Source organism: Sus scrofa, chromosome 12 (genome assembly GCF_054392235.1).
Source record: "Sus scrofa isolate SSC_HxYL_T2T_F1_AM1 chromosome 12, Sscrofa_HxYL_maternal_Yorkshire_Landrace_v2.0, whole genome shotgun sequence".
NCBI lineage: Eukaryota > Metazoa > Chordata > Mammalia > Artiodactyla > Suidae > Sus > Sus scrofa.
This window is the reverse complement of record NC_139394.1, coordinates 15,450,544-15,476,513: the sequence shown is the minus strand read 5'-3', so window position 1 is coordinate 15,476,513 and position 25,970 is coordinate 15,450,544. Positions and strand designations below refer to the sequence as shown.

Genomic DNA, 25,970 nt, shown 5'->3' with positions numbered 1-25,970 from the left:
GTGAGCTGAGGGCTCTGAGCATCGCCCTAGGCCCTGCAGGAGCCTAAACTCTCCCCGACCCGTGCAGGCCACACCCTCTTCCCCCCAATCCTAGTGAAGAAGCCGGGCCGGTGACGATCCCTAACCCTGTCTTGCTGCCCTAGCGGCACTGCGGACAGCTCCCCCACCTTGTCACTCCCAGCCCCACAGAGGCCTGGGGCGATTAGGCCGGAAGGTTGCCCGTCCGAGAGCGCTGGGCTCTGGGTTCCCTGCGCCGGGCTGTGTGACGGAAGGAGGGGCGCGCTGGGCAGGCTTGGGGGTTCTAGCAAACTGCTGGGTCCCTCAGCTTCAGCGCCGTGTGTTTTGGGAGCGGTACCCCTTTCTAGCCTCCCCTGGGAAAGCCTGACCTAAGGCCCATTCGCCACCCACGGGCTGCCTCTTGCAGAAGGCCGCTTCGGCCCCTCACCCGAGCCAGCGCCCCTACCCGGGGCGGGCCAGGAAGCCTCGGTCCCCGCCCCGCTCCGTTAGGCCCGCGCGGCGGTCGGTCGGGGGACTTTGGAGCCGAGGAGGAAGCGCGGCGGGGCGGGGAGGTGGGGGTGTGTCGGGAGGCGGCGGCCCGGTTTTATAACCCGCAGGGCAGGCGCGGCGCGGAAGAAGGGGCAGCGCCGCGCACCGCGCCATGGGGGCCGCGTCGGGCTGCCGGTGGCCGTGGCCGCCGCTGCTGCCGTTGCTGCTGATGCTGCTGCTGCCGCCGCCGCCGCTGCCGGTGGCCCTGGCGCTCGACTCCGCGCTGCAGCCGGGGAACTTTACCGCGGATGAGGCCGGAGCGGAAGACTTCGCGCAGAGCTTCAATTCGAGCTCCGAGCAGGTGCTGTTTCAGAGCACGGCCGCCAGCTGGGCGCACGACACCAACATCACCGAAGAGAACGCGCGGCGCCAGGTGGGCGCGCGGGCCTGGGGGGGGGGCCGGGCCCAGACGCCCAATGACCGGCCGGCGGCCGGGCGCTGAGGGGCGGGGAGCCCCCGCCGGGCGCGCGCCCCGGGCCCCGAAGCAATGGGGACCCAACGAGACCCCTGGTCTCCCTTCACCTCCCACCCTCGCCCCACCCGACAGGCGGTAGGTGTTCAATCACGGTGCTTGGCACATCATCTTGCCCAATAAGAACCCGGTGGAGGAGGCTGGCCCCTCTGCCCCGAGTCCCCCCAGGTGGCAGCGCCTGGGAATGAGGACGGGCTGGGGCAGCGGCGGTCTTGAATGAGGGCGCCTGTTCTGCTCTAGGTTCTCAACCGCTCTCCTCTCTGGCCGCAACCTACCCCTCTGTCACTGTGCCTGTCCCGCGCATCCCCGTCTATTCACCCTCTCTTTCCCCTGCCTCGCTTCTAGCCTCAGTTTCTCTCCACCGCCTCCCTGAGCCAGACTGCCCCAGTTCCTCACCCCAGGGCCAGGGACCAGGAAGTTGTGCTCTCACAAGCCCCAGTCTCCAGAAACACTTGGCCTTCCTCCCCTTCCCCAGCGCCGTGGCTTCTTGCGTTGACCCTCTTGTGCTCTTCTGGTGCCCACAGGAGGAGGCAGCCCTGATCAGCCAGGAGTTTTCAGAGGTCTGGGGCCAGAAGGCCAAGGCTCTGTACGATCCTATTTGGCAGAACTTCACCAGCCGCACACTGAGACGCATCATCGGTGTTGTGCGCACCCTGGGCTCTGCCAACCTGTCCCCGGCAAAGCGGCAGCAGGTGGGCAGCAGGTGGACCTGAGGGGTGGAGGCAGAAGTGCCCCATGGCAGGGACAGGGGGAGCCTGGCAGGAGGGACCTTGAGATCTCAACTTGTCCTGCCTGTACGGGAAGCCTGTGTAAGCATAGGTTCCTTCCTGAGGCATTGATTTCCCTCGGAGATGGGGTGAGGGGAGTTACTTTATGTTGAAGCAACTCTTATAGAGTAGAAAGTGAAAATCAAATAAACAGTAAAAGACAAAGCAGGAGTTTTCAAAGTTTCTCCATAGGCAGTTTATGGGCTCCCTTAGAAAGATTGAGGGACTGAGAAGGCATCATAGTCAGAGAATGAGAGGGATTTGCCCTCCTCACTCAGGGTGGCAGCCAAGCTCAGACTTGAACCCTGATCCCTAATTCTCTGAACACTTGTTTCCCACCTCCACAGGCTGCCTCCACTGAAAGGGGAGTCTGTGTGTTCACGTTCAGATGTCCTCTGAGCGCCACATCCTCCTCCCAGGACAGAGAGGAGGGGGTGGCCAGACTTCCTCTGAGGGCTGTTCATGGCTAACATTTTCTCAATTCTAATTCCCTAGTACAACTCTCTGCTAAGCAACATGACCAGGATTTATTCCACAGCCAAGGTCTGCTTCCCCAACAAGACTGCCACCTGCTGGTCCCTGGACCCAGGTATGGTGCTGTGGCTACTGTCTCTCTCTGCTGGGGTTTCCTACCTTTCCCCATCTCCCTGCCGCACCCAGGAGGACAGCCTGTTTCTGGGGAGGGTCGTGGGTAAGCCCAAAGGCAGTAACCTCCAACTGGGGCTGGACTGTCAGACACCCCCACATCCCTGCTCCTTCTGGCAAACTGACTTCTGGAATCTCCAGCCTGTAGCCCCCACCCCCACATATGCTTTGGTCTCTCCCATCACTGGCTGGCCTTCCTCCTGGCTGCCTGGTTTTCCCTTTCATGGGTCCTCTCATTTCCCCCAAGAGCCCTCCGCAGGCCTTAGACCCCTCGTGGCTTCCCTTAAACCTTCCAGTCCCATCCTGTCCAGTAGGTTGCCCTTGGCTTTGAGGATATCATGATGTGGAGGAAGCAGGTGGAGATGGGGAGGACCATCCCGTCCGGGGTGGGAGCTCTGGTGAAGGCTGTTGCTGATTTCAATGCAGAAGGATCCTAACTGACCCTGCTCACCTGTGTCTCAGAGCTCACTAATATCCTGGCCACCTCTCGAAGCTACACCCTGCTGCTATATGCCTGGGAGGGCTGGCACAACGCTGCGGGCATCCCACTGAAACCCCTGTACCAGGACTTCACTGCCCTCAGCAATGAGGCCTACAAGCAGGATGGTGAGCATGCCCACCCACCCTGTCCCTTGTGTGGGTGCTGCCCTCCCATCTCCTGTCTCCACTGAGCTCCACCCTCTGAAGCAGACAGAGCAGCTGTTAGGATGTCGCCATACGCTGGTCCAAGGTCACACAGATGCTGCATGGTGGAACTGAGCTTTAGCCCCATCTGCCCTCACACCGCCCCCCCTCCGCCCCCCGGCACTCCTCCCAGCTCCAGGGCTCATCTTTGCCGCTCATGCTCTCCAGGATCTCTTTAGCTGGAGTTGGGGCAACCCCTAGTTAGAAAATTGTCGGGCAGCAACCCCCAAGCTGTCCCTTCCAGCCAGCCCACAGATACGTTGGCCTCCGGCCGGGAGAATAGCCACATGGAGGCTGGGAGGTGGCAGTGCCAGTGGCTTGGACCTGAACTACCTCCCACCATCCTTCCCTGCTAGGCTTCTCAGACACCGGGGCCTACTGGCGCTCCTTGTATGACTCACCCACCTTCACGGAGGATCTGGAGCGCCTCTACCATCAGTTAGAGCCCCTCTACCTGAACCTCCATGCCTACGTCCGCCGCGCGCTGCACCGCCAATATGGGGACAGATTCATCAACCTCAGGGGACCCATTCCTGCTCACCTGCTGGGTAAGGACCTGACCTTGCCTCCGCATGTTCCAGGGTCATCCTCCTCATGTCTCGCATTCCAGAGCATGGCACCACCCACTCCCCCACACGTGAGCCCACAAAGCAGATGATCCTTCCCATGGTCACTGTTGATCCTGCTTCTCAGATGGGGACCCAGAGGCTTAGGGCATGCAAGTGACTTGGCAGAGGGCAGAGCACTAATAAAAGGCAGAGCCAAAGGTCACACTGAAGGCTTGGGCTGCTGGTCCAGCGGAGGAGGAAAAATAAGCCTGATTTATGCCCCAGGAAGCAAGCCCTGTGGCCCCGTGTGAGGGCTGGGAGACAGGGACCCTGGCACTGTCAGAGAGGTCCCCACCAGCATTGCCTGGGCTCACACTTGGCTTCTGCCAGCCCTGAGAACAGAGTGCTCAGGAGTGTGAGTGGGATTGATGTGCCAGCTAGGTGGGCTGTGACCCCGGAGTTCCCTGGGGTCTAAATGCCAGGGGTCTGGGGTGCTGTTCAATGACACACATGGGGAAGCAGGCGCTGGTTGGACCGAGAGCCCAGCTGTCTGGTCCCCTCCTCTGTCTAGGGAACATGTGGGCCCAGAGCTGGAACAACATCTATGACATGGTGGTGCCTTTCCCCGGCAAGCCCAGCCTTGATGTTACCAGTGCTATGGTGCAGAAGGTGAGCTCGAGTCAGGCGGCGGGGGGCGGGACAACAAGAGGGAGACAGACAAGCGGGGAGGGGAAGGAAGGGGATGTGGCAGGGGGACACGGCAGCTGTCCTTGCTGAGATGCCAACCCCCCCATCCAGGGCTCCCCTGGCGGGTGTGAGAGGCAGTCAGCTTTGGTTTATTTGCTATAGCCAGTAGGCGCCCAGCCTCCGCGAGGCGAGGCCACAGAGCAGAGGTGTTCTTCACGAGCAGGGAGCTGACCTGGGCGGGGAGCCCAGACGTGCCCTGGGGCAGCCACACTGGGCTCTGGCCGCTGGCCCCTGACCCGTGCGGGCACCTCCACCAGGGCTGGAATGTGACACACATGTTCCGGGTGGCAGAGGAATTCTTCACCTCCCTGGGGCTCTTGCCCATGCCGCCTGAGTTTTGGGCAGAGTCCATGCTGGAGAAGCCAAGCGACGGGCGCGAGGTGGTGTGCCATGCCTCTGCCTGGGACTTCTACAACAGGAAAGACTTCAGGTCCGGCTGAGGGAGGAGGCTTCTGGGGCTCCCAGAGGGCGGGCAGCCTGGGCCCAGAGAAGCCAGTCCCCGGACCCGCCTCCCCCAGCCCCAGCGCTGGCTGGGGGGCTGGGTCCATCCCAGGGCTGCCCGAGGCTGTCTTCCTTGGGCCGCTTTGACAGGCAGTCAGCTCTGTACCTTGGAACCAGAGAAAAGACCAGCGTGTGGGTTGGGACAGGGCAGAGGCTTTGCATGTTCCTCCAGCTCCTTCGAGTCCCAGGGCAGTGCCCTCCTGGCTCCTCCCCCTCAGACGCCAGTCTCCCCATGCTCCGGTCCCTGTCCTGCTGTCCTTCACCCTCACCCGCACCCTCTCGGCACCACAGGATCAAGCAGTGCACGCAGGTCACCATGGACCAGCTGTCCACCGTGCACCACGAGATGGGCCACGTGCAGTACTACCTGCAGTACAAGGACCAGCATGTCTCCCTGCGCCGAGGCGCCAACCCTGGCTTCCATGAGGCCATCGGGGATGTGCTGGCGCTCTCCGTCTCCACTCCTGCACATCTGCACAAAATCGGCCTGCTGGACCATGTCACCAGTGACTGGGGTATGGGGGGGATGGAGAGCATCCAGCCCAGCCCCACCCAGACCCTACTCCATCCCACAGCAGGACCCCACTTGTCCCTGCTCCCACCTGCTCTTCTTGTTTCTGCCTCACTACCCAGAGCCTCATGGCCTACCCTGAGTCCCAGCTCAGCTGCCCAAGAGCCCTCCTCTGTGCCAAAAGCCGGCACTTGCCCAGCCTCACCTCTTGCTGGCTGCTCCTGGGGTCCACCCTGTCCCAGCTGTACCCCGCACCCCACCGCCCAACCTCTTCTTATCTCCCAACAGAAAGTGACATCAATTACTTGTTAAAGATGGCACTGGAAAAGATCGCCTTCCTGCCCTTTGGCTACTTGGTGGACCAGTGGCGTTGGGGGGTCTTTAGTGGGCGTACCCCCCCTTCCCTCTACAACTATGACTGGTGGTACCTTCGGTGAGCGAAGAGCGAATGGGACAGGCCTAATCTCCACCCTCCGGGCCAACCTGCCTCCAGCCCCCTCAGTCCCAGGCCCCTCCTCTCCACCAAAGCCTCGGTCCTCTTAGCGCATCCTTCTTTCCTGCCTAAAACTCCCTCCTCCAGGAAGTCTCCCCCAGTTCGTCAGGATGGGGTGGGATGGCTGGGGGGCATGCCAACTTAGCTCTCTTTTCTGCAAAGGCAAAGTCAACCTCTGTACAACTCTCGGGTCCTAAGACAGTTTAACCACATTCTCTTCCCAGAACCAAGTATCAGGGGGTCTGCCCTCCTGTTGTCCGAAACGAAACCCATTTTGATGCTGGAGCCAAGTATCATGTCCCAAATGTGACCCCATATATCAGGTACTCTTGCCCCCGGTTCTGCTATACCTTCAGTCCCCTTCCTCCTGGTCTGGGATCCTGGACCCGCATGCCCAGGGCTTGGCCCCACACACCTCTGGACCCCACCCCACCGCCCAATGGCCTGGCATTCGAGTGAGCCTCTCTCCTGAGCCAAGCTCGGTTCTCCCCTCTCCCCCAAGGCAGCCCCTGGTTCAGCCTCTGCCCTGTGGAAGCTGGATGGTACCTGGGCAAGGGGCCTCCGCCGTCCCCTCTAACACCCACCCTGTGCCTGCAGGTACTTTGTGAGTTTTATCCTGCAGTTCCAGTTCCATCAAGCTCTCTGCAAGGAGGCAGGCCACCAGGGCCCACTGCACCAGTGTGACATCTACCAGTCCACCCGGGCTGGGGCCAAGCTCCGGTGTGTGGGGGCACAGGGAGGGTGGAGGAGGTGAGGGGAGAGACCAGTGCGGGGTGTGTCTGGTGGGGGCACCACAGGCCAGACCAGTGGAGGAGGTCTTTCTTCCCTCCTCACTCCCTTCCTTTCTCTCATCGAATATTGACTGAGTGGGCCTCCTGGCTGGCATGGGGCAAGACAAATGTCCCCCCCTTCCAAAGCTCCTAGTTCCCTGTGTCTTAATGCTGCTGTCCTTGCCATCCAGTGGGGGCAGAAGTGGCCAGAGGTGGGGCAAAAGGGCCAGGGCAGCAGTAGTGGACCCCAGTCAGAGGTCCCTGTGCCCACAGTGCCACTCTGCCTAACAGGGCAGTGCTGCAGGCAGGCTCCTCGCGGCCCTGGCAGGAGGTGCTGAAGGACATGGTTGGCTCAGGGGCCCTGGACGCTCAACCATTGCTCGACTACTTCCAGCCGGTCACACAGTGGCTAGAGGAGCAGAACCAGCGGAGCGGCGATATCCTGGGCTGGCCAGAATATCAGTGGCGCCCACCGATGCCCGACAATTACCCGGAGGGCATTGGTAAAGCCGGGAGGGAGACGGGGCGGGGCGCTACGGAGGGCTCTGGGCTGGGCTCTGGCCCCAGGCCCTGGGTTCATGGCTCCAATCAGCTTCTCCCAGCTGGGCCCTGGCGCCCTGTCCTGGAAGGCCAGGCAGCCCCCCAAGCTGGTCGGCAGGGCTCTGGGGCAGAAGGAGCATATCTTCTTCAGCCTCCTAGGGAGGGTGTGCCCAGATCTGAGGCCCTGGGCAGGGGGCTGGCCGGTGGGCACACTGCTCTATGAGGTCACACTGCAGGCTCCACTCTTATTGGCCAGGGGGCAGTGGCTGCAGGGCTCTGCTCTCCTGCGGCCATGGGCCAAGGTTGGGCTGCTCCAGGACTGCCCTGCCTCCTACTCCTCCTCCTGCTCTGCTGTGGGCGCCCCTTGCTGGTCCCCGGCCAGGGGACCACTAGCCAGGTGACAGACATCCAGAGAACAACCAGCCAGGCAACAACAAGCGGCCAGGCAACAACCAGCAGCCAGGCAACAACCAGCAGCCAGACAACAACCAGCCACTCAACAACCAGCAGCCTGAAAACCCAGAGCCCAAGTGGGACCCCGCCAGGGGGCAGGGCGGGGAGGCAGGGACAGCAGCGGGAGGGGAGGGCAAGGGGAGGCCTGTCTCTTTCCTTCCACTCTGTCCTGCAGACCTCGTGTCCGATGAGGCTGAGGCCAGCAAGTTCGTGGAGGAATATGACCGGAGATCCCAGGTGGTGTTGAACGAGTATGCCGAGGCCAACTGGGACTACAACACCAACATCACGGCAGAGGGCAGCAAGAGAGTGGTAAGGCCTCTCTGCGGGCCCCACGGAGCCTGCACAGGACCCGCATAGCACGCGCGTGCTCCTCCCCCCGGGGACCCATCCTCTGAAACCCAAGGCACTGCAGGCCGCCCTCCCTCCCCTGGTGTCACCTCAGTAGGGACAGACGGTCAGAATTTGTGCAAAACCCCAGTGATGTATTGAAGAGTGTTCAGTTTCAGGTCTGGGTGGGAACATACCCAGTGCCTCAACAGCTTATCTTTCACTAATGATCTGTAGTGGGTAACGGAATAATTTGTACAGAAATAAGTGATGCTATATCAGTTTTGTTTTGTTTTGTTTTTGTCTTTTGTCTTTTTAGGGCCACACCCACGGCACATGGAGGTTCTCAGGCTAGGGGTCTAATTGGAGCTACAGCTGCTGGCCTACACCAGAGCCACAGTAATGCCAGATCCAAGCCATGTCTGCGACCTACACCACAGTTCACGGCAACGCCGGATCGTTAACCCGCTGAGCAAGGCCGGGGATCGAACCCACAACCTCATGGTTCCTAGTCGGATTCATTTCCGCTGTGCCACAACGGGAACTCCGCTGAATCAGTTTTTAGAAGATTGGAAGCTCCTGTTTGCCCCCATAGCAAGGGCTTTGCTTCCCCTCCAACCCCGCTCCCTGCCTGTGTGACTGAGCTTCAGTTATAACCAAGAGAGCCAACGTTTCTTGAAGACCCTGTGTGTGGGCCGCTGTTGCTTGTCATTTGTTATCCATTGCCTCATTTATTCCTCAGCAACCTTGCAAAACCAGAGGTCCCATTCCCATTTCTCAGCTGGGATGCTAAGGCCCAGGGAGCGCACACCGAGCTGCCTCTGTCCTGGCAGCCCTTAAGATGCAGGGCTGGCTTTGCATCCCTGCCTCTGTCTCATGCACTGCGGGCATCAGTTGAGGGGCAGGCACTCCACATAGAACATGACGGACGGTCCAGGTAGAGGAGGGTCTTTATGGGCAAAGGCAGCAATGTGATAAAACCATCGCCCCCCCCCAGACACCCCCGGTCCCTTCAGCTCCCCTCATGGCATCTCCTCCTAGGAGGCCCTTCTAGAGCTCCTGGGCCTCATGATACAGTCCCCCTCTGTGCCTTCAGCTGGAGAAGAGCACACAGATGGCAAACCACACTGTCAAATACGGCATTTGGGCCAGGAAGTTCGACGTGGCCAACATCCAGAACTTCACCTTGAAGCGGATGATAAAGAAGATTCAGGATCTAGAGCGGGCAGCATTGCCTTTTAAGGAGCTGGAGGAGGTACTTGGCCTGGGGGAGGAGGGGGTGGAGGATCCAAGGTCAGGAGCAGGTCCTAGCTCAGGGGCAGGGGTCGGGGGTACAGCGTCGGGCCTTTACGCTGCTTCCTTTTCTGCAGTTTGTCAAGTAGTGACATCTGCCACATGGACACACCTGCAGGATGACTGAGGCGGCTGAGCCTTTGGGAGCACCCTCCCCAGCTGCACAGCGCTGCAGCCAGGGTGCTGGGGCAGAGCAGGTAGCCTGGTGTTGTAGCTTGTCGCCCTTCTTCTTCCCCCCGCAGTACAACCAGATCCTGCTGGACATGGAGACCGCATACAGCGTGGCCTCTGTGTGCCACGCCAACAGCACTTGTCTTCAGTTGGAGCCTGGTGAGTGCACGTGGGGGTGAGGGGGCACCAGGGAGGCTGGGGTGGTGCAGTGTTAGGTCTTGGGAGTGCTGGTCCTGGGGTCGGCACGCCCAGGAAACTCACTTCCCTGTTTCCCACCAGTAGGGCTTCTCTTCCACCTACTTCATCTCTGTCTGGTCCCCTGGGCTCTGCCATTCTGCTCCGCCTGGGTCCCCTCCAGACTCTCTTGTCCTCTCTGCTCCTTTGGAGCAGGTTTATCTCAAATTTGTGTTTCGGGGCCTTGAACTCCCGAGCAGGGAGAGGTACCCTAGGCCCCTCCCCTTCATGCTCCTTCCTGGTCCTGTCCCGTCTTCCCCACCTTCTCCAGCCCTCCCTGCCCCCACCAACCCAGAAACTGAAACCTCAGCCCGCAGAAGCCACGTCCACGGCATTCCCACTGCACTCCCTCCACTATTCCTGCTGGAAGGAGGGGGCCGGCCTGGCGTGTCCCCCTTCTCTCGCAGGAGGCTGGCTGGTCCTGGCCTTCCCCCCTTTGAGAGAGCTCAGCCCCGACGCCCCAGTACCTGCACGCAGAGGCACCCTTCTCCCTATGACCCACCCTTCCGAGGGTCCGGGGGTCAGAGGCATAAACATTTTTCCTGAGGAATCCACCCAGAAACAGTCTCTTTCTGGCTTTCTGCCCCACTCCCACGTTAGAACAATGACAAATAGAAGGGGAAATGGAAAATAAACAGGAGAGAGAAGCAGTTTTCCTGGGACAGGGGCTGGCCTGCGGGTCGTGTCTGTGGGTCGGCACGCGACGTGGGGGCGGGGTGCGCGCACGCGTGTGTGTGTGTGTGTGTGTGTGTGTAAGAGCCTGCTGGGAATCCGGCTTGCGTCCTGAACCCAGGTCACTGCCAGTGGTAAGAATAAGCACACCCCAAAAAACAGAACACTCCGCAGAGGACAGATGTAAAGTCCTCAGAATGTGTTTTTCCCAAACGGAATTAGTTTGAATGAACGTTTCTCTGTGAAAAGTCGGGAGCACGTTCGCATGTTCCAAAATAGAGCGCACGTCGGTGAAGTGTGGGTGCCCGCGGGCCTCTGTCTCCGGCCGGGCAGGAGGGGAGCCACCCTGGGAACTGACCCCCGAGCTCACACTGTCCCCGTCCCAGCTCCATGAGATCTGTGACCAAGGAGGTGGCAAGAGGACACAGACCCGGGATTTCTGGCTCCCTGAGTGCATCTCTGTACTTTGCCTCCACAGCTGCTCTCTGGTTCAGTCAGTTGGGTGACTGTGTGTGGAAGACGCCCTGGGCCCTCTGGGGCCACGGACTTGAAGGAGCCGGGCACAGCACCTGTTCAGGGGCCTCGTTACCACCACCACCACACACCCCACCCCAGACGGGCATCAGCCCCATTTTATAAATGGGGAAAGTGGGGTCATGTGACTTGCCCAAGGTCATTTTGAGGTCAGGACAAGACTGATCTAGAACTCTGGTCTTTTGACCTCTGAGCCATTTCTCCAGGGAGGGGGTGCGTGGGGAGCGAGTGAGGAGCAGCTGCTCTGGAGTCTAGGCCTTTGGTTTGTGCCCTCGCTTGGCCACTTCCTGTCTGGGGGACGCAGCCGTGTCACCCACCCACTTATGTGGAAAGAGGGACAAGGGCACCCTCACAGGGCATCCCACAGGGCTATTGCAAGCCTGCAGGTGCCTGACCTCGTGAACCTATAAGTCCCCGTAGCAAGAGTGCCAACCTGTGTCCAGTGTTGCTGGCCCTGCTGCCTGGCAGAACCTTTCCAGTTTTGTTTTGTTTTGTCATTTTTTTTTTTTTTTAAGAGCCACACCTGCAGCATGTGGAGATTCCAGGGCTGGGGTAGATTCGGAGCTGTAGCCACTGGTCTATGCCACAGCCACAGCAACGCCAGATCCAAGCCACGTCTGCAACCCACACCACAGCAACGCCAGATCCTTAATCCACTGAACGAGGCCAGGGATTGAACCTGCGTCCTCATGGATGCTCGTCAGATTCGTTTCCGCTGAGCCATGACAGGAGCTCCCCTTTCCAGTTTTATTCCACCTCTGGAGGAGGCGGGAGGTGAGCAAAGCTGCAGGCTCAAGCTATGCATCCCCTCCTACCCAGATCTGACAAACCTGATGGCCACATCCCGAAGCTATGAGGAGCTGTTGTGGGCTTGGAAGGGCTGGCGAGACAAGGTGGGCAGAGCCATCCTCCCTTACTTCCCAAAATACGTGGAGCTCACCAACAAGGCTGCCAGGCTCAATGGTGAGTCCTCTCCTGCCGGGATCACTTGCCCTCGGGTCCTAGCCCCACTGGACCCTCAGAGAGGTCCACTGAGACCTGAGAGGTGAGAGGGAGGTCCCTGGAGGAGGCAGGGGGTGCTCAGGGAATGGTCAGGTGTCCAGAGAGCCTGGCTGTGTCACCTCTGCAGGCTACGAAGATGGAGGGGACGCCTGGAGAGCTGCGTATGAGATGCCCTTCCTGGAGCAGGAGCTGGAGCAGCTCTTCCAGGAGCTGCAGCCACTCTACCTGAACCTACACGCCTACGTGCGCCGGGCACTGCACCACCACTACGGGCCCGAGCACATCAACCTGGAGGGCCCCATCCCAGCCCATCTGCTGGGTGAGGGCAAGTGAGACGGTCAACAGTTGGAAGGAGGGGGGGCCCAGGGCTGGCCAGAGGGCAGGGGGCAGACTGGGAAGCATCCCAGATCACACTTGGGGCCAGGGGGTTGGAAAGACTTGCACCCAGAAGGATGTGGCCAGGGCTGGAGGGGGGTGGCTGGGCATGGGGAGGAGAGTCCCCTGCCTGCATTCGGTGCCACATTTGCTAGAGATCCGCGCAGTGCAGGTCACCAGGGATGGGGCCATAGGAGGCGTTCTTAAGCCTGTCCTGGGGAGGCCACATCAGCCATCAGGGCTCCAGGCAGCATGAGGGTGAGGAGGGGGCTGTGAGCGGAAGCCGAAAAGGCCTCCCCTGGAGGTGGCGCATGAGCAGAACCTTGAAGGGTGGGAGGTTCTGCCAGATGGGGAGAGAGAAGGCAGAGTAACATTCAGGCAAAGGGAGCTGGAAGCGGGTACATGCACCTCAGCTTTTGGACCCTCATCCTCCAGGGGTTGTAAACTCACATGCCCTGAATGCATGAAGGAGGCGGTGGAGACGGTAAAGGAATGGCAGGAGCGGGGCAGAGTAGGCGACTGCTTCCCGCCTCTGTCCGGCCACTGGGAACCTGCTCCTGGGGGCCTTCTTACTGTGAGCAGAGAGGCCGGCCGGGGCCACAGACCACTTACAGATCATGAGGGAGACCGAGTCGAGCTCTGAGCCCAGTTCTGCTCAGCCGAGAGGGCTTTTGCTGCCCATTTGGTCCCTCTGTGGTGAGACAGAGGACATCAGGGAAGATGTCAGCCTAGTGGCGGAGAAACACCAGCGCGGGAGAGGAAAGGCGGCTGGCTGGGGAGGGAGCGGAGGCTGGGAGGTCAGAGCGGCCAGGCCCAGGCAGCCCCTGCCTGTCTTGCTTCTCATGCAATCTGTCTCTCGCTGGTTTGCACCGTGGGCTCCACAGATGCAGCTCCAGCTCAGTGCCCTTGGCGGTGAAGGGCTCAGCAGGTCTACTTCTGCGCCTTGCGGCTCATTCCGAACCCCTTCCTCGCCCTCACTCTTCTCTGGCCCTAAATGCAGAGGCATGAGCCTCTCCTAGAGGAGGGTGCTTCTCGCCAGCTGACCCCAGAAACTGACCTCGAGTGATGTAGATAGAACACGGCAGTGGCTGTCAGGGGGCCTGCCTGCCTTCAAACCCCAGCCCCCTGGCTTAGGAACCCTGGGCCCCTGGAGGTTACTAACTTAACTGTTAGTAAGTGACAGCTGTGCATGCTGTTCCACATTTGTCACAGCTGCTAGTCACTCATGGACAGTGAGGACCACCTTGACTCACTGATGGCCAGCAAGGCCGCCACCCATGAACCAGGGACAGTGGTGACCTTGTGGGCTGGATGCAGGCTGAAAACAACGCATGTCGGATGGCCAGCACAACGTGCAGACACGAGGTGCTCAAGAGACACGTTAGGATCAGCAGGATTGGGCCTTTGCGCCCGCCCTCCCACCCTTGTGATGGTGTTGAGCCTTCTCTTCTCTCTCCGCCGTCTTTTCTCCTTCCCACCTCCAGGTAACATGTGGGCTCAGACCTGGTCCAACATCTATGACTTGGTGGTACCTTTCCCTTCAGCTTCCAAGATGGATGCCTCAGAGGCCATGATAAATCAGGTCTGCCCCGGCCCCATCCTCACACCCCTGCTTCTTAGGGGTGGCCCCAGGGCAGAGGGGTCCCTGCTGGGTGGGAGAGGACCCTCCGATTCAGGAGTTCCCTCCAGCTTGGCCCTCTCCCGGCTGCGGCACACACTCTGTCTGCCCGGTCCGCAGCTTCGGCAGAGCTCCCTCTGCTTGTAGGGCTGGACTCCCCAAAGGATGTTTAAGGAAGCAGACAATTTCTTCACCTCCCTGGGGCTGCTGCCCGTGCCCCCAGAGTTCTGGAACAAGTCGATGCTGGAGAAGCCAACTGATGGGCGGGAGGTGGTGTGTCATGCCTCCGCCTGGGACTTCTTCAACGGCAAGGACTTCAGGTGTGTCTGGGCTGCAGCTGGGGGCCCTGATCCCAAGCCCAGGGGACAGAGAGAGGAATCAGGTAGCGCCTGCACTGCCATCTCCTCAGCCAGGGAAGAGCAGGAATGGGGGCACGGCCAGAGCTAAGGATGGAGGGTCAGGAGAGTTGGGCCTGGTTGCAGCTCGGCCGTCCTCCACCTGCGAGTCTCCTCGAGAGTTAACCAGCTCTGACAGCTTAGCCAGCTGGTCAGCGTCCAAGGTCCCAGTCCCAGGCATGAGCCCCGTGTGAGCCGTCCAGCCTTCTCTCCCTCTGGGTGGCCCTGTCCTGCAGCTGGCCCTGTCCCTGAGCACAGGTGCCTGACAGGGAGGCACATGTGAACGTGGGGGCTTCACAGAGATGCATGCTCACCACTGACAGCGGCGCAGACGCTGTCTTCATTGGAGGACAGTGTTTCAGTTACCAGTTACCTGCTGCTGCGTAACAACCCAGTCCAAAACTTCGTGGTGTGGAACAATCATTTGAGGGAGTTGCCACTGTGGCTCAGTGGTAAGGAACCTGACTAGTATCCATGAGGACTTGGGATACTGCATCCCTGGCCCCATCTCAGTGGGTTAAGGATCTGGCATTGCTGTGAGCTGTGGTGTAGGTCGCAGACGAGGCTCGGATCCTGCGTTGCTGTAGCTGTGGCCTAGGCCGGCAGCTGCAGCTCCGATTTGACCCCGAGCTTGGGAACTTCAGGATGCTGCAGCTGTGGCCCTAAGGGAAAAAAGAGAAAAGAAAAACAAACAAACACAACCACTGATTATGCTCATGCTTTTATAGGCCAGGAATTCAGGCATGCCCAGTGGAAATGGCTTTCCTGCTCTGCCGCACTGGGGGCCTCTCCCAGGGTAGCCACGCTGGCAGGAGGTGGCTGGCATGGCTCAGTGGGGCCATCTGGCTGGGGCCGTGGTTCTGGCTGTCGGTTGGGTTCCTCAGTTTTTCTCTGTGTGGCGCGCGCTGAGGTGGGAATGTTCGAGTTGGTGCCTTCACTCACGTGCCAGGTCCCCGGCCGGGGTGGCTGGAGCAGCTGGGATCTGGTGGGACATCTCTTGGGGCCAGCTTGGACCTCCCCACAGTGAGGCAGCCCTCACGGGGTCGGATGTCTTCGCTGGCAGCTGGCGTCCCCAGGGCAAAAGCAGAAGCAGCCAAATCTCTTGAAGACTAAGTTCAAACCTGGCACAGAATCACTTCTGCCACATTTTAGTGGCTAAAGCAAACCACAAAGCCCACCCAGATTCAAGAGAAGGTAAAGAAGACCCGCCCTCTCGGGAGACGTGGCAGAGAGGATCCGCCACAGCCGATGAGGCATCTAGTATGAAGCGCGTGGACACGGAGGTCCAGGAGCCGAGCAGACAGGTGCCCTGGCTCACCTGGCCTTGGGCCCTTCCTTCTAAGGCACAAGGACCACAGCTGCAGGGCGGGGAGTAGACAGAGTCAGGGGTGAGCGCTCTTTTGGGGATCCCCCTTATGGGGGAGTCATAGAAGAAGGTGGACAGACCCCAACCTCATCGTAACCAGGGTCCTGGGCAGCTCTTTCCCCTCCTCCTGGAATGACAGAAAAATGGGTCCCCCGAGCTGAAGAGCTCTGGTTAGATCCCAGGGGGCATTTCAGCGGCTCACGAAAGATGGAAAGGGAGGTTCTGGCTTGAACAGCTCTGCCCGTGTCATTTCAGTCCTAGCCGTGGGAATTCCTGGGGCCGATATGCTCGCTGGCCTTGGGCACATGGGCTGCAGAGTAGCTCAGACCCTGCTCTTTCCTTCTGGAAGCCCAAGTCTTGGGAGCAAGAAAACGTGCGATGAGGAACCACAGTGCCCGCATCCTAGAAAGGCCTGCTCTGACTGTGACTGAGTGTCCCCACGTCTCTAGAGCACCTCCCTGGCGCAGTTAGAAAGCAACACAGCAGTGTGGGCTGGAGTCGTTCTGGAAAGTTGGAGGCAGAGGAACGGCCTGAATGACCTCACTTAAGGGGCCTCCAAACCCCAGAGTCCGTCCATGTCTCCTTTTTGTCTTCCTTCCCGTAATGCTGTGTTCCATGCACGGAGCAGTCGTGGGGTCTGCTCTGTATACAGTAAGGACCGCCAGTCCCTTTGCCCCAGGGCTCCTCACTGTCCCCTTCCACAGCCTCTGCCCACCCCTGTGTTCCCAGGATCAAGCAGTGTACCACCGTGAACATGGAGGACCTGGTGGTGGCCCACCACGAAATGGGCCACATTCAGTATTTCATGCAGTACAAGGACCTGCCTGTGACCTTCCGGGAGGGCGCCAACCCTGGCTTTCACGAGGCCATTGGGGACGTGCTGGCCCTCTCCGTGTCTACCCCCAAGCACCTGCGCAGCATCAACCTGCTGAAGAGCGAGGACGACGGCTATGGTGAGACTGGGGGGGGCAGCAACCTTGGGAGGCGAAGAGAGGAGACCTCAGGGCCCACGGGCCGCGCTGGGACAGAGCGATGGGGCGCGGGGCCACGCGTAGGGCGAGTGGGAGGGCGGCGCCCACAGACCCTCCCCAGATGCAGGTCTCGGGACCCGAAGCGATGCAGCCCGGTCCTGCTCCCTCCACCCACCGCACGCCCAGCCCAGCCCAGTTGCCCGGACATGGCCGGAGGCAGGCCCGGACCTGATGGCAGGGCTCCCTTCCCTTGGCAGAGGAGGACATCAACTTCCTGATGAAGATGGCGCTCGACAAGGTCGCCTTTGTCCCCTTCAGCTACCTTGTTGACCAGTGGCGCTGGAGGGTGTTTGACAGAAGCATCACCAAGGAGAACTACAACCAGGAGTGGTGGAGCCTCAGGTTCTAGAAGGCTGCTGTGGGAGCTCGGGTTGGGAGGGGCTCCGTGGTTGTGTGTGCAGGCGGCCTGTGTCTGTGTGCACATGGTAAGTGTGTCTGCGTCTAGGGGTGTGTGTGTGTGTGTGTGTGTGTGTGTGTGATGGTGTACGTGGTGGGCGATGACGCACAGAGGCACAGCACGCAGGCGTCTGGAGCGCCCAGTGCAGCCCCAGGTGCAGACACCACACTTCAAGTCAAAAATGCCAACTCTCCCGGCCTGACTCTCCCCAGAGCCTCCGACTAATGTATCTTCCTCCTGGATAGGCTGAAGTACCAGGGCCTCTGTCCCCCCGTGGCCAGGTCTCAAGGCGACTTTGACCCAGGGGCCAAGTTCCACATTCCTTCAAGTGTGCCTTACATCAGGTACCAGGAGGGGAGGAGGGTGCCACGAGGGCGGGGCCTCCGCGCAGCGCTCCACGGCCCTGGGAGGGGGCTTCCTCGGGGGGGACCTGGGGACCCGGCTCTATGGCGCCCTGTGCCCAGCCACGCACCTGTGCCCTAAGCTGACGGTTGTTTCACTCTTTCGATGTGACGAGAGCCTCCATCCTCCAGACAGTTGAAAACAGCAGCTCCACTCTAACTGGCTAAAGGTCACGAGACCTTGGTCAGTTCACATTGGCCGTGACCCACGGCTCGGTCGCACCCGAACGCTGCGTTTTTACGCTCCCAACAGCATCGTGACCCTTGCTGTATGTTGAACGTGTTTCCTGTGATGTAATTTGTGTTCTACCTGGAACACCTTCTAGACTCTCAAACTAGGACTGGAGACCCAGCTAGCTCGGGAGGCTGTTTTACTGGGGGCTTGGGGTCACGGGCTTGAGCTCAGACAGAACTGGGTTTGAATCTCGTCTCCACAGTTCTGTTTCCTTGAGGAAATCCCTCAGTCTCTGTAAGCATCGGTCTCCTCACCTGTGGAATCCCATTTCACAGGATCTTTGCAAGAGTTAACTTCCTGGCGCATGTGTCTAATACATAGCCTGCGCGGGGACAGACGGCCGGAACCCGCCACTATTAAATTACTCTGTTAGATGGAATGCAGACACCTTCAGCGCTGTGCATCGCGCAGCCATGGCAGGAATGCCCCCAGCGTAGCCCCTTTCTCTCTGCGTGCTGCAGGGGAGCGCTTGCTGAGGGCCGGGCAGGGTAATTATAGGGTCTGGAGCCCTCCCAGGAGGTAGGGAACTCGGAGAGACCTCAGGGTGGAGAGCTGGGTGCCCCCCGGCTGCAGGTACCCAGATCACGTGTGAGGCAAGGTGCAGAGGGCACTCCCTGGGGGGCTGAGGCCACTCTGCCCTCCCCGCCCCCCATGCTGCCTGGCAGGCCAGTGAGGGAGGGCTTATGCCCACTGCACCCAGCTGCCCACCTCAGCCCCTGGCACCATGTCCGCACACAGTCCAGACCTGATAAACAAATGTGGGCCTGGTGAATTCTGTCCCCAGGGCCAGGAAGGAAGAGAAAGCCAACTCCAGAGAGCAGCAGTGGGCAGGGGGCCAAGCAGACTCAAGGGCACCTCGGTGCAGGCCTGAGCTGGCGAGTGTGCCCATGACCTGCAGGGAGGGCCTCCACCCGCCTTTCTGAGGGGCTTCTGAGCTTGCAAACTGGCACTCGTCTTCACACAGCGGCCGGGCCCCCGTGATGGTTAGCTCCCTAGCTTAGCACAGATGATGCTCTAGGCAGGGGTGGGCAGAGAGGACTCACTCCAAATTCTGACAGCAGCCTTGGCAGAGCACTCTTAAGCCAGGAAAGTCAGTGGCACATAGCTTGTGCCCAGCATTCAAGGCGGGAGGCCTGCACTGCTGCTGTGGGACAGTCAGAACTTCTCCAGCCTTGGAGAGGCTGCTCTGGCCTCGACCGGAGACTTCTCGCGGGGAATTCCTGCTACTTTGGGATAAAGGCCTCCCTTGGGGCTGGCTCCCCTGCCTGGGCAGAGACGTGACCCTTTGGGCACCTCTCCCTGCATGCACCCCTGGCATGGAGACCTCACTGCCTCCAGAGCAGCCTGCCAGATCTTTGACAGGCTCTCCCCCTGCCCCTCCTCTCCCAGGAGGGCCCCCCGCGCTGCTTGGAGCAGCCTCTCCCTTGGAAGACACTGGATGACTCTGCAGGCCCGGGTGGGCTCACTCTGACATCCTGGCTGCAGCAGGCGGCAGGGGCGGCTGGGGCTCAGGGGTGGCGCCCCTGGACCCCCACCCCAGGCCTCATCTGCCCTCGCAGGTACTTTGTCAGCTTCATCATCCAGTTCCAGTTTCATGAGGCACTGTGCCAGGCGGCGGGCCACAAAGGCCCCCTGCACAAGTGTGACATCTACCAGTCCAAGGAAGCTGGGAGGCGCCTGGCGTGAGTCTTCTCTGGCTGTCGTCCACCCTCTGGCCTACTTCCCTCGCCCCGAGGAGCCCAGGGGGCTCTTCTGGGAACACGTGCCATGTGGGCGTAGGTCCTGGAGGCGCTCCCCCCCCTCCTCGGTCCCGAGGGACTTGGGACGGGAGTTGGGGTGGAGAGGGGGGGTGTTAGGCTGGGGCAGGCGGGGTAGCGAGGCTGCCCTCCTGTCCCTCTGACGCCGCTTCCCTTCCTGGCTGCCCCCCAGGGACGCCATGAAGCTGGGCCTCAGTAAGCCGTGGCCTGAAGCCATGCAGCTGATCACGGGCCAGCCCAACGTGTCCGCCTCCGCCATGATGACCTACTTCAAGCCGCTGCTGGACTGGCTTGTGACGGAGAACGGGCGGCATGGGGAGAAGCTGGGCTGGCCTCAGTACAACTGGACGCCGAACTCGGGTACTGCCTCCCACCTGGGCCCCAGCCGGCCCCGGGGCGCGCTCCGGGCTGGACCCTCCCCGGTTCGGGCAGGTTGGCAGCTGGCTCCTGGCAGGGCTCGGGAAGCCAGCCGCGGCCCCAGCCCTGCCCACCGCCCTGCTCTCCCCCCTCCCACCCCAGCTCGCCTGGAAGGCTCCTTCGCGGGCACTGGCCGCGTCAACTTCCTGGGCCTGAACCTGGAGGAGCAGCAGGCCCGCGTGGGCCAGTGGGTGCTGCTCTTCCTGGGCGTCACCCTGCTGGTGGCCACCATGGGCCTCACCCAGCGGCTCTTCAGCATCCGCCACCAGATCCTCCGCCGGACTCACCGCGGGCCCCAGTTCGGCTCCGAGGTGGAGCTGAGACACTCCTGAGATGAGTGGTCGGGCGGGCCTGCGGGGGGGAACGGGGACAGGGCCACAGAGAGACGGGGAAGGGGGCCGCCTCCCCCAGCCCTCCTCTCCCTCCCCCATGCTGCCCCCCCCTAGTCCTCAGGACCATGAACCGCTGCGGCCCCTGCCCCTTGGTCCCCGGGGACCCGGCCACCTCACATGGAGCCCCCTCCCTGTCTCTCTGTGAATTCAATTAAAGGTCCTGTTCCTCTGTCGGCGTCTGTGTCCCTCATGGGGAAGCCGGGGACAGGGACAGGTTTGCCCTCCCGCCTTCTGCCAGTCGAGTGGGTCCCTTCACTGGGGGTCCTCCTCCTCCTCCAGGAAGAGGCTGGAAAATGCCCCAGAGCTCTGGCCCCAGCACCACCCAGTGCCCGTGCCAGGCTTCCCTCCAGCCCAGGCAGCCCCTGCCAGGCCTGGGCACCAACCAAAAGGGCTCTAGGCAGCACAGGGGGAGCAGACCCTCCGGGCTTCTGGAGCCCTGCCCCTGCTGCTCGCATAAATGGTCAAGTCCCCCAGGTAGAAGGCTCCTGGCTGTCCCCTGGTTCCCTGGAGAGAGTGCCTTGCACACTGAGGGTGCAGAACTGGCCCCATGGTCATTCGGGTGCCTGCCTGCACCAGCTCCATGAGTGAGTGGACCAAGCACCCAAGCAGTGCCCATGAGGCCTGGGGTCAGGACCCTTTGCCCCAGCTCAGCGGTAGCCACCCCTGCTCATCCCCCAGCATGTGCCCTCACCCTGAGCCTTCCCTCGGAAGGCCAGATGGGTTTGAGGGAATATCACTTCGAGGGACATTTTAAAATCTATTTATCTACATGTTTATTGTAGAAAATCTAGAAAATACAGAAAACCATAAAGAAAAGCCCTTTATATCAACACCAAGACACAAGCACTGCTGACATTTGGTATCTATCTTTCCATCCTTTTTTCTCAGCACATATTTTAAATGGGATCGCACTGCATTTGCAGTTGTATATCCTTTTCCCAATTAACCTGACTAGACCTATTTTTTAGATATTTAAATGCCAAACCTAGAACCTGACCAAAGCCCGGCCAGCGCCTAATATCTGTCCCCCTATACCTTTTAGTCCATAGCTTTTGCCCTCCAGTCTCCAGTTGCCATTGTGTGTGTGTGTGTGTGTGTGTGTGTGTGTGGCATGTAGACTTGATTGTACAGGCCTGCTCCGTGGGGCAGGATGTGGAGTTGAGGTATTTGGGATATGCAAGAGGGTGGAAGTCTGTGATTACTTAGGACAATGGAATTTATAAACATATACTCTAAATAGTTCCAAGCCTTCTACCACCAAAGGCTTCTTAAAGTACCCTCTCCCCAGCTTGATGTTTCAAAAGCTCTTTGCCAAACAAATGTCCTTGTCGCATCGCCCCCTTCCCTATCTTCATGAACTGCAGAGGTTCCTGCTGCATGTCAGAGCTTGTGGGCAGGGTGAGGACACCAGCACCCAGAGGTCTGAGCTGCAAACAAGACCTAACAGCCTCGTCCACAAGGCCTTCTGAAATGCTGAAACTATTCAGTCTCCTGTCTCTGCCGTGAGTGAGGAGAGGCCATGTCTGCTGGGAGGTGGTGACAGCAGGAAGAGGCGCCATACTGGCATTTTCTACTGGTGGCCTGAAGGCCAAACCCTTCCCTGGGCTGCCCCCACCGATGTCCAAAGGGCAGTGGCTCCTCAGTGACCGGCTCTGACCCCTGCAGGCCAGGGGTGATGGTGCTTCGAGATGGTTTCTCTGATCTCCCCACCCTGCCTGCAGCAACCACACTCTGGCTCTAATGAGTGAATCCAGTGGCTCTGGATGAGGCCTGAGTCAAATCCCACCTCTGCACTTAACCACCTACGTGACCTAGGGAGCTTTGCTTCCATTTTCTGAGCCTCCATTTGCTTTTTTTTTTTTTTTTTGTCTTTTTAGGGCCGCACCCAAAGCATATGGAGGTTCCCAGGCTAGGGGTCAAATAGGAGCTATAGCCGCTGGCCTACACCACAGCCATAGCAACGCCAGATCCTTAACCCGCTGAGGGACGCCAGGGATCGAACCTGTGTCCTCATGGATACTCGTCAGATACATTTTTTTCTTTCTTTTTTTTTTTTTTTTTTTTTTGTCTTTTTGCCTTTTCTAGGGCTGCTCTCATGGCATATGGAAGTTCCCAGGCTAGGGGTCCAATTGGAGCCGTAGCCACCGGCCCGCGCCAGAGCCACAGCAACTCAGGATCCGAGCAGCGTCTGCAACCTATACCACAGCTCATGGCAACGCTGGATCCTTAACCCACTGAGTGAGGCCAGGGATCGAACCCGCAACCTCATGGTTCCTAGTCGGATTCGTTAACCACGGCACCACGACGGGAACTCCATTTCTGTGAGCCATCACAGGAACTCCTGAGCCTCCATGTTCACACCTGCGAATTGGTTCTTAGAAACCCTCTCGTGAAGGCTGCAGCTGATTGAGATAACATAGAAATGCCTGGTGCTTGGTTTCCTCTCCAACGAATGCGTCATCTCCTGATAAAGATTGTTTCACATCTGCCTCCCACTTCAAACGTCCCCTCAAGCTGCAGACCGTGAGAGCTGGAAGGGCAAGCCCAGCCCAGCCCCTCTCTGGAGAGGTGGAGAAAATCGTCCAGAGCAGTTCACTGAGAGCCAGACAGAAATTTCTCTGGCTTCCTGCCCACACCGTGGAACGTTCCCTCCCGGGAGTGCAGTGAGCTCCTCACCGCGGGGACTTGGCCCTCCTCCATCCTGGAGACACTCAGCTATCATCTCCTCATCCTTTCAGGCTCCTCTTCGGGACTCCTGCCAGACCCTGCTTGGAGCGTCCTAGTTTGTCCCCTGGGTCTCCTAATTCTTGCTCGTATTTCTCATCTCTTTTTCTGTCCACTGCTCCAACCAATTTCCAAAGCTGTGTCTTCTCGGGCCCCCAATCCACTGCCTTCCAGGCCACTGCTTAGCCTGTGCATCAAGATGAACATTTTCCCCATGTAATAACTATATATATATTTTTTTAGGGCCATGCCCACGACATATGGAGATTCCCCGACTGGGGGTCCAATTGGAGCTGTAGTCTCTGGCCTATACCACAGCCACAACCATGCCAGATCCAAGCTGTGTCTGCGACCTACACCACAGCTCACAGCAATGCCGGATTCTTAACCCACTGAGCGAGGCCAGGGATCGAACCTTCGTCCTCATGGAGGCTAGTCAGATTCATTTCGCCTGAGCCAGGACGGGAACTCCTATTTTTTTTCTTTCTTTCACACCTCTTGTGTTTTCACAAAAGTCTATTCTTGCCTCACAGAGTCTGTTCCTTCCTTCTCTCATCACTTTAAAGATCTGTACTTTTTAATGTCGTAAAATATGCATAGCATTTACCGTTTTAACCATTTTTAAGTGTGCGGTTCGGTGGCATTGTGTACATTCAACTGTTGTGCAGCCATCACTGTATCTTTCACCTCTTTTGGGTGTACACCTCAAATTGAAATTAGCTGGATCATTTGGTAATTCTGTGCTGTTTTCCACCATGGCTATAGCATTTATAGTCCCACTAGCAATGCACAGGGTTTCCAGTTTCAGTACATGCTGGCCATCACTTGATGTTTTCTGGTTTTGTTTTCTTTAAAATAATAGTCATCCTAGTGGTATCTCATGGTTTTGATTTGTATTTCCCTAATGATTAGTGATATTGAGCATCTTAGCAAGTGCTTATTATCCATTTATACATCATCTTTAGAGAGAGTCTACTCCATGCCTGTGTCTGTAGCGTCGCGCAGAATCTGGAGCCAAACTCTCTGGATTGGAGTCCCCCCCTCCATTATTTGCTGGCTGTGTGGCTACGAGCAAGGCCTTTGCCCGTCTTTGAATTGCATTGTCTTTTCACTGTCGAGTTTGGGGAGCTCTTTATATATTCTGGATAGTAATCACTTACGATTGATGATTTGCAAATATTTTCTCCCATTCTGCGGGCTGCCTTTTTACTCTCTTGCTGGTGTCCTTTGATGTGCAAAAGCTTTTCATTTTAATGAAGTCCAATTTGTCTGTCTTTTCTTTTGTTGGCTGTGCTTTTGGTATCATAGCCAATAAATCGTTGCCAAGTCCAATGAAGCTTTTCCCAAATGATTTCTTCAAAGAGTTTTATAGATTGAGTTTGGATGTTCCGTAATCCGTTTTGAGTTCATTTTTGTGGGTGGTGTAAGGCCCTGTATTTGAAGTCCCTCTCAGATTGCTCGAACACCTGTCCTGCCTCAGGTGTCGTCTACTCCATGCCTGCGTCTGCAGTGTCTCGCAGAATCTGGAGCCAAACTCTCTGGATTGGAGTCCCCCCTCCATTGTTTGCTGGCTGTGTGGCTACGAGCAAGTTTCTCAGCCTCTTTGTGCCTCTCTTTCCTCATCTATAAACTGGGGGTGTGGACCACGGGACCCACCTCATGGAACTTGTGTGAGGATTCATATCCCGAAAGCCCTCAAAGGGTCCCCAGCCCCTGGAAAGTGCTTACTGGGGGCTGGCGATCCTTATTGACACTGATGACATTGGACTTCCTCTTGTACTTGGTGGTCTTGACCTGTGAGCCATTTTCAGTGGGAACAGCCTTCTCAGGGGGACCCTTCCCATGCACACACCAGGTGGTGGAGATGTCCCCAGGGTCGGTGTCATGGTTGCTTCTTGCAGGCCCCCATTAGAAAGGAAGCCATCTGCTGGCTCCCTTGATGGCAGCATTACTTCCAAATGACCGGCTGGCCCCAGGCGGGCACCTGTGCTGCAGCCCTTTGGGCACGGAGGCACTCGGATTTCCCACATGGGCCCCCGCTCACTGCTGCACGAGCTCTGTCTCTCCAGCATCTGAAGAATACCTTTTCTTGCTTTCCATCTCAACTCTGTATTTTGCACATTATTTATTTATTTATTGCTTTTTAGTGCTGCACCTGTGGCACATGGAAGTTCCCAGCCGGGTTGAATCAGAACTGCAGCTGTCGCCCCACACCACAGCCACAGCAGCGAGGGATCCGAGCTGCATCTGCAACCTACACCACAGCTCATGGCAACGCAGGATCCTGAGCCCACTGAGCGAGGCCAGGGATCAAAACCACATCCTCATGGATACTAGTTGGGTTCGTTTCTGCTAAGTCACAATGGGAACTCTGCACTGTATTTATTTATTTATCTATATATCTATTTTTTTATTTTGGCTGTGCCCAGAGCATGCAGAAGTTCCCAGGCCAAGGATCAGAACTGAAGCACAGCAGGGTAATGCTGAATCCTTAACCTCTAGACCACCAGGGAGTTCCCAGCATTTTAGAAAAATACTATGTTTGATCCCTAATAGCCAAATCAATCTGGAGAAAGAAGAACAAAGCTGGAGGCATCACATTTCATGATTTAAAACTATATTACAATGCTATAGTAATGAAAACAGTATGGTACTGGCATAAAAATAGACACATAGATCAACGAAACAGAATAGAGAGCACAGAAATAAACCCATGTCAATATATTTATGAAAAGGGAGTCAAGAATATACAATGGGGGAAGGATAGTGCCTTCAATAAATAGTATTGGGAGGGTTCCTTTCATGGTTCAGCAGAAACAAATCTGACTAGCATCCATGAGGATGCAGGTTTGATCCCTGGTCTTGCTAAGTGGGTTAAGGATCTGGTGTTTCCATGAACTGTGGTGTAGGTCGCAGATACAGCTCGGATCTGATGTTGCTGTGACTTTG

At 58.4% G+C, this 25,970-nt stretch overlaps 1 protein-coding gene across 2 annotated transcripts; it reads left to right on the top strand.

Moving 5' to 3' along the window:
• The first annotated feature begins 564 nt into the window (after positions 1-564).
• On the top strand, positions 565-20,470 carry ACE (angiotensin I converting enzyme). Of its 2 annotated transcripts, NM_001083941.3 has the most exons (25): positions 565-919; positions 1,543-1,710; positions 2,281-2,374; positions 2,893-3,036; positions 3,471-3,662; positions 4,234-4,331; positions 4,667-4,839; positions 5,202-5,425; positions 5,710-5,854; positions 6,139-6,237; positions 6,512-6,634; positions 6,976-7,187; positions 7,853-7,989; positions 9,104-9,262; positions 9,543-9,630; positions 11,731-11,874; positions 12,041-12,232; positions 13,773-13,870; positions 14,054-14,226; positions 16,397-16,620; positions 16,896-17,040; positions 17,341-17,439; positions 19,291-19,413; positions 19,661-19,848; positions 20,008-20,470. In NM_001083941.3, exons 1-25 carry the CDS (start codon positions 659-661, stop codon positions 20,235-20,237), a joined length of 3,933 nt encoding a protein of 1,310 aa, NP_001077410.2. In that variant the 5' UTR covers positions 565-658; the 3' UTR covers positions 20,238-20,470.
• The last annotated feature ends 5,500 nt before the right edge of the window (positions 20,471-25,970 follow it).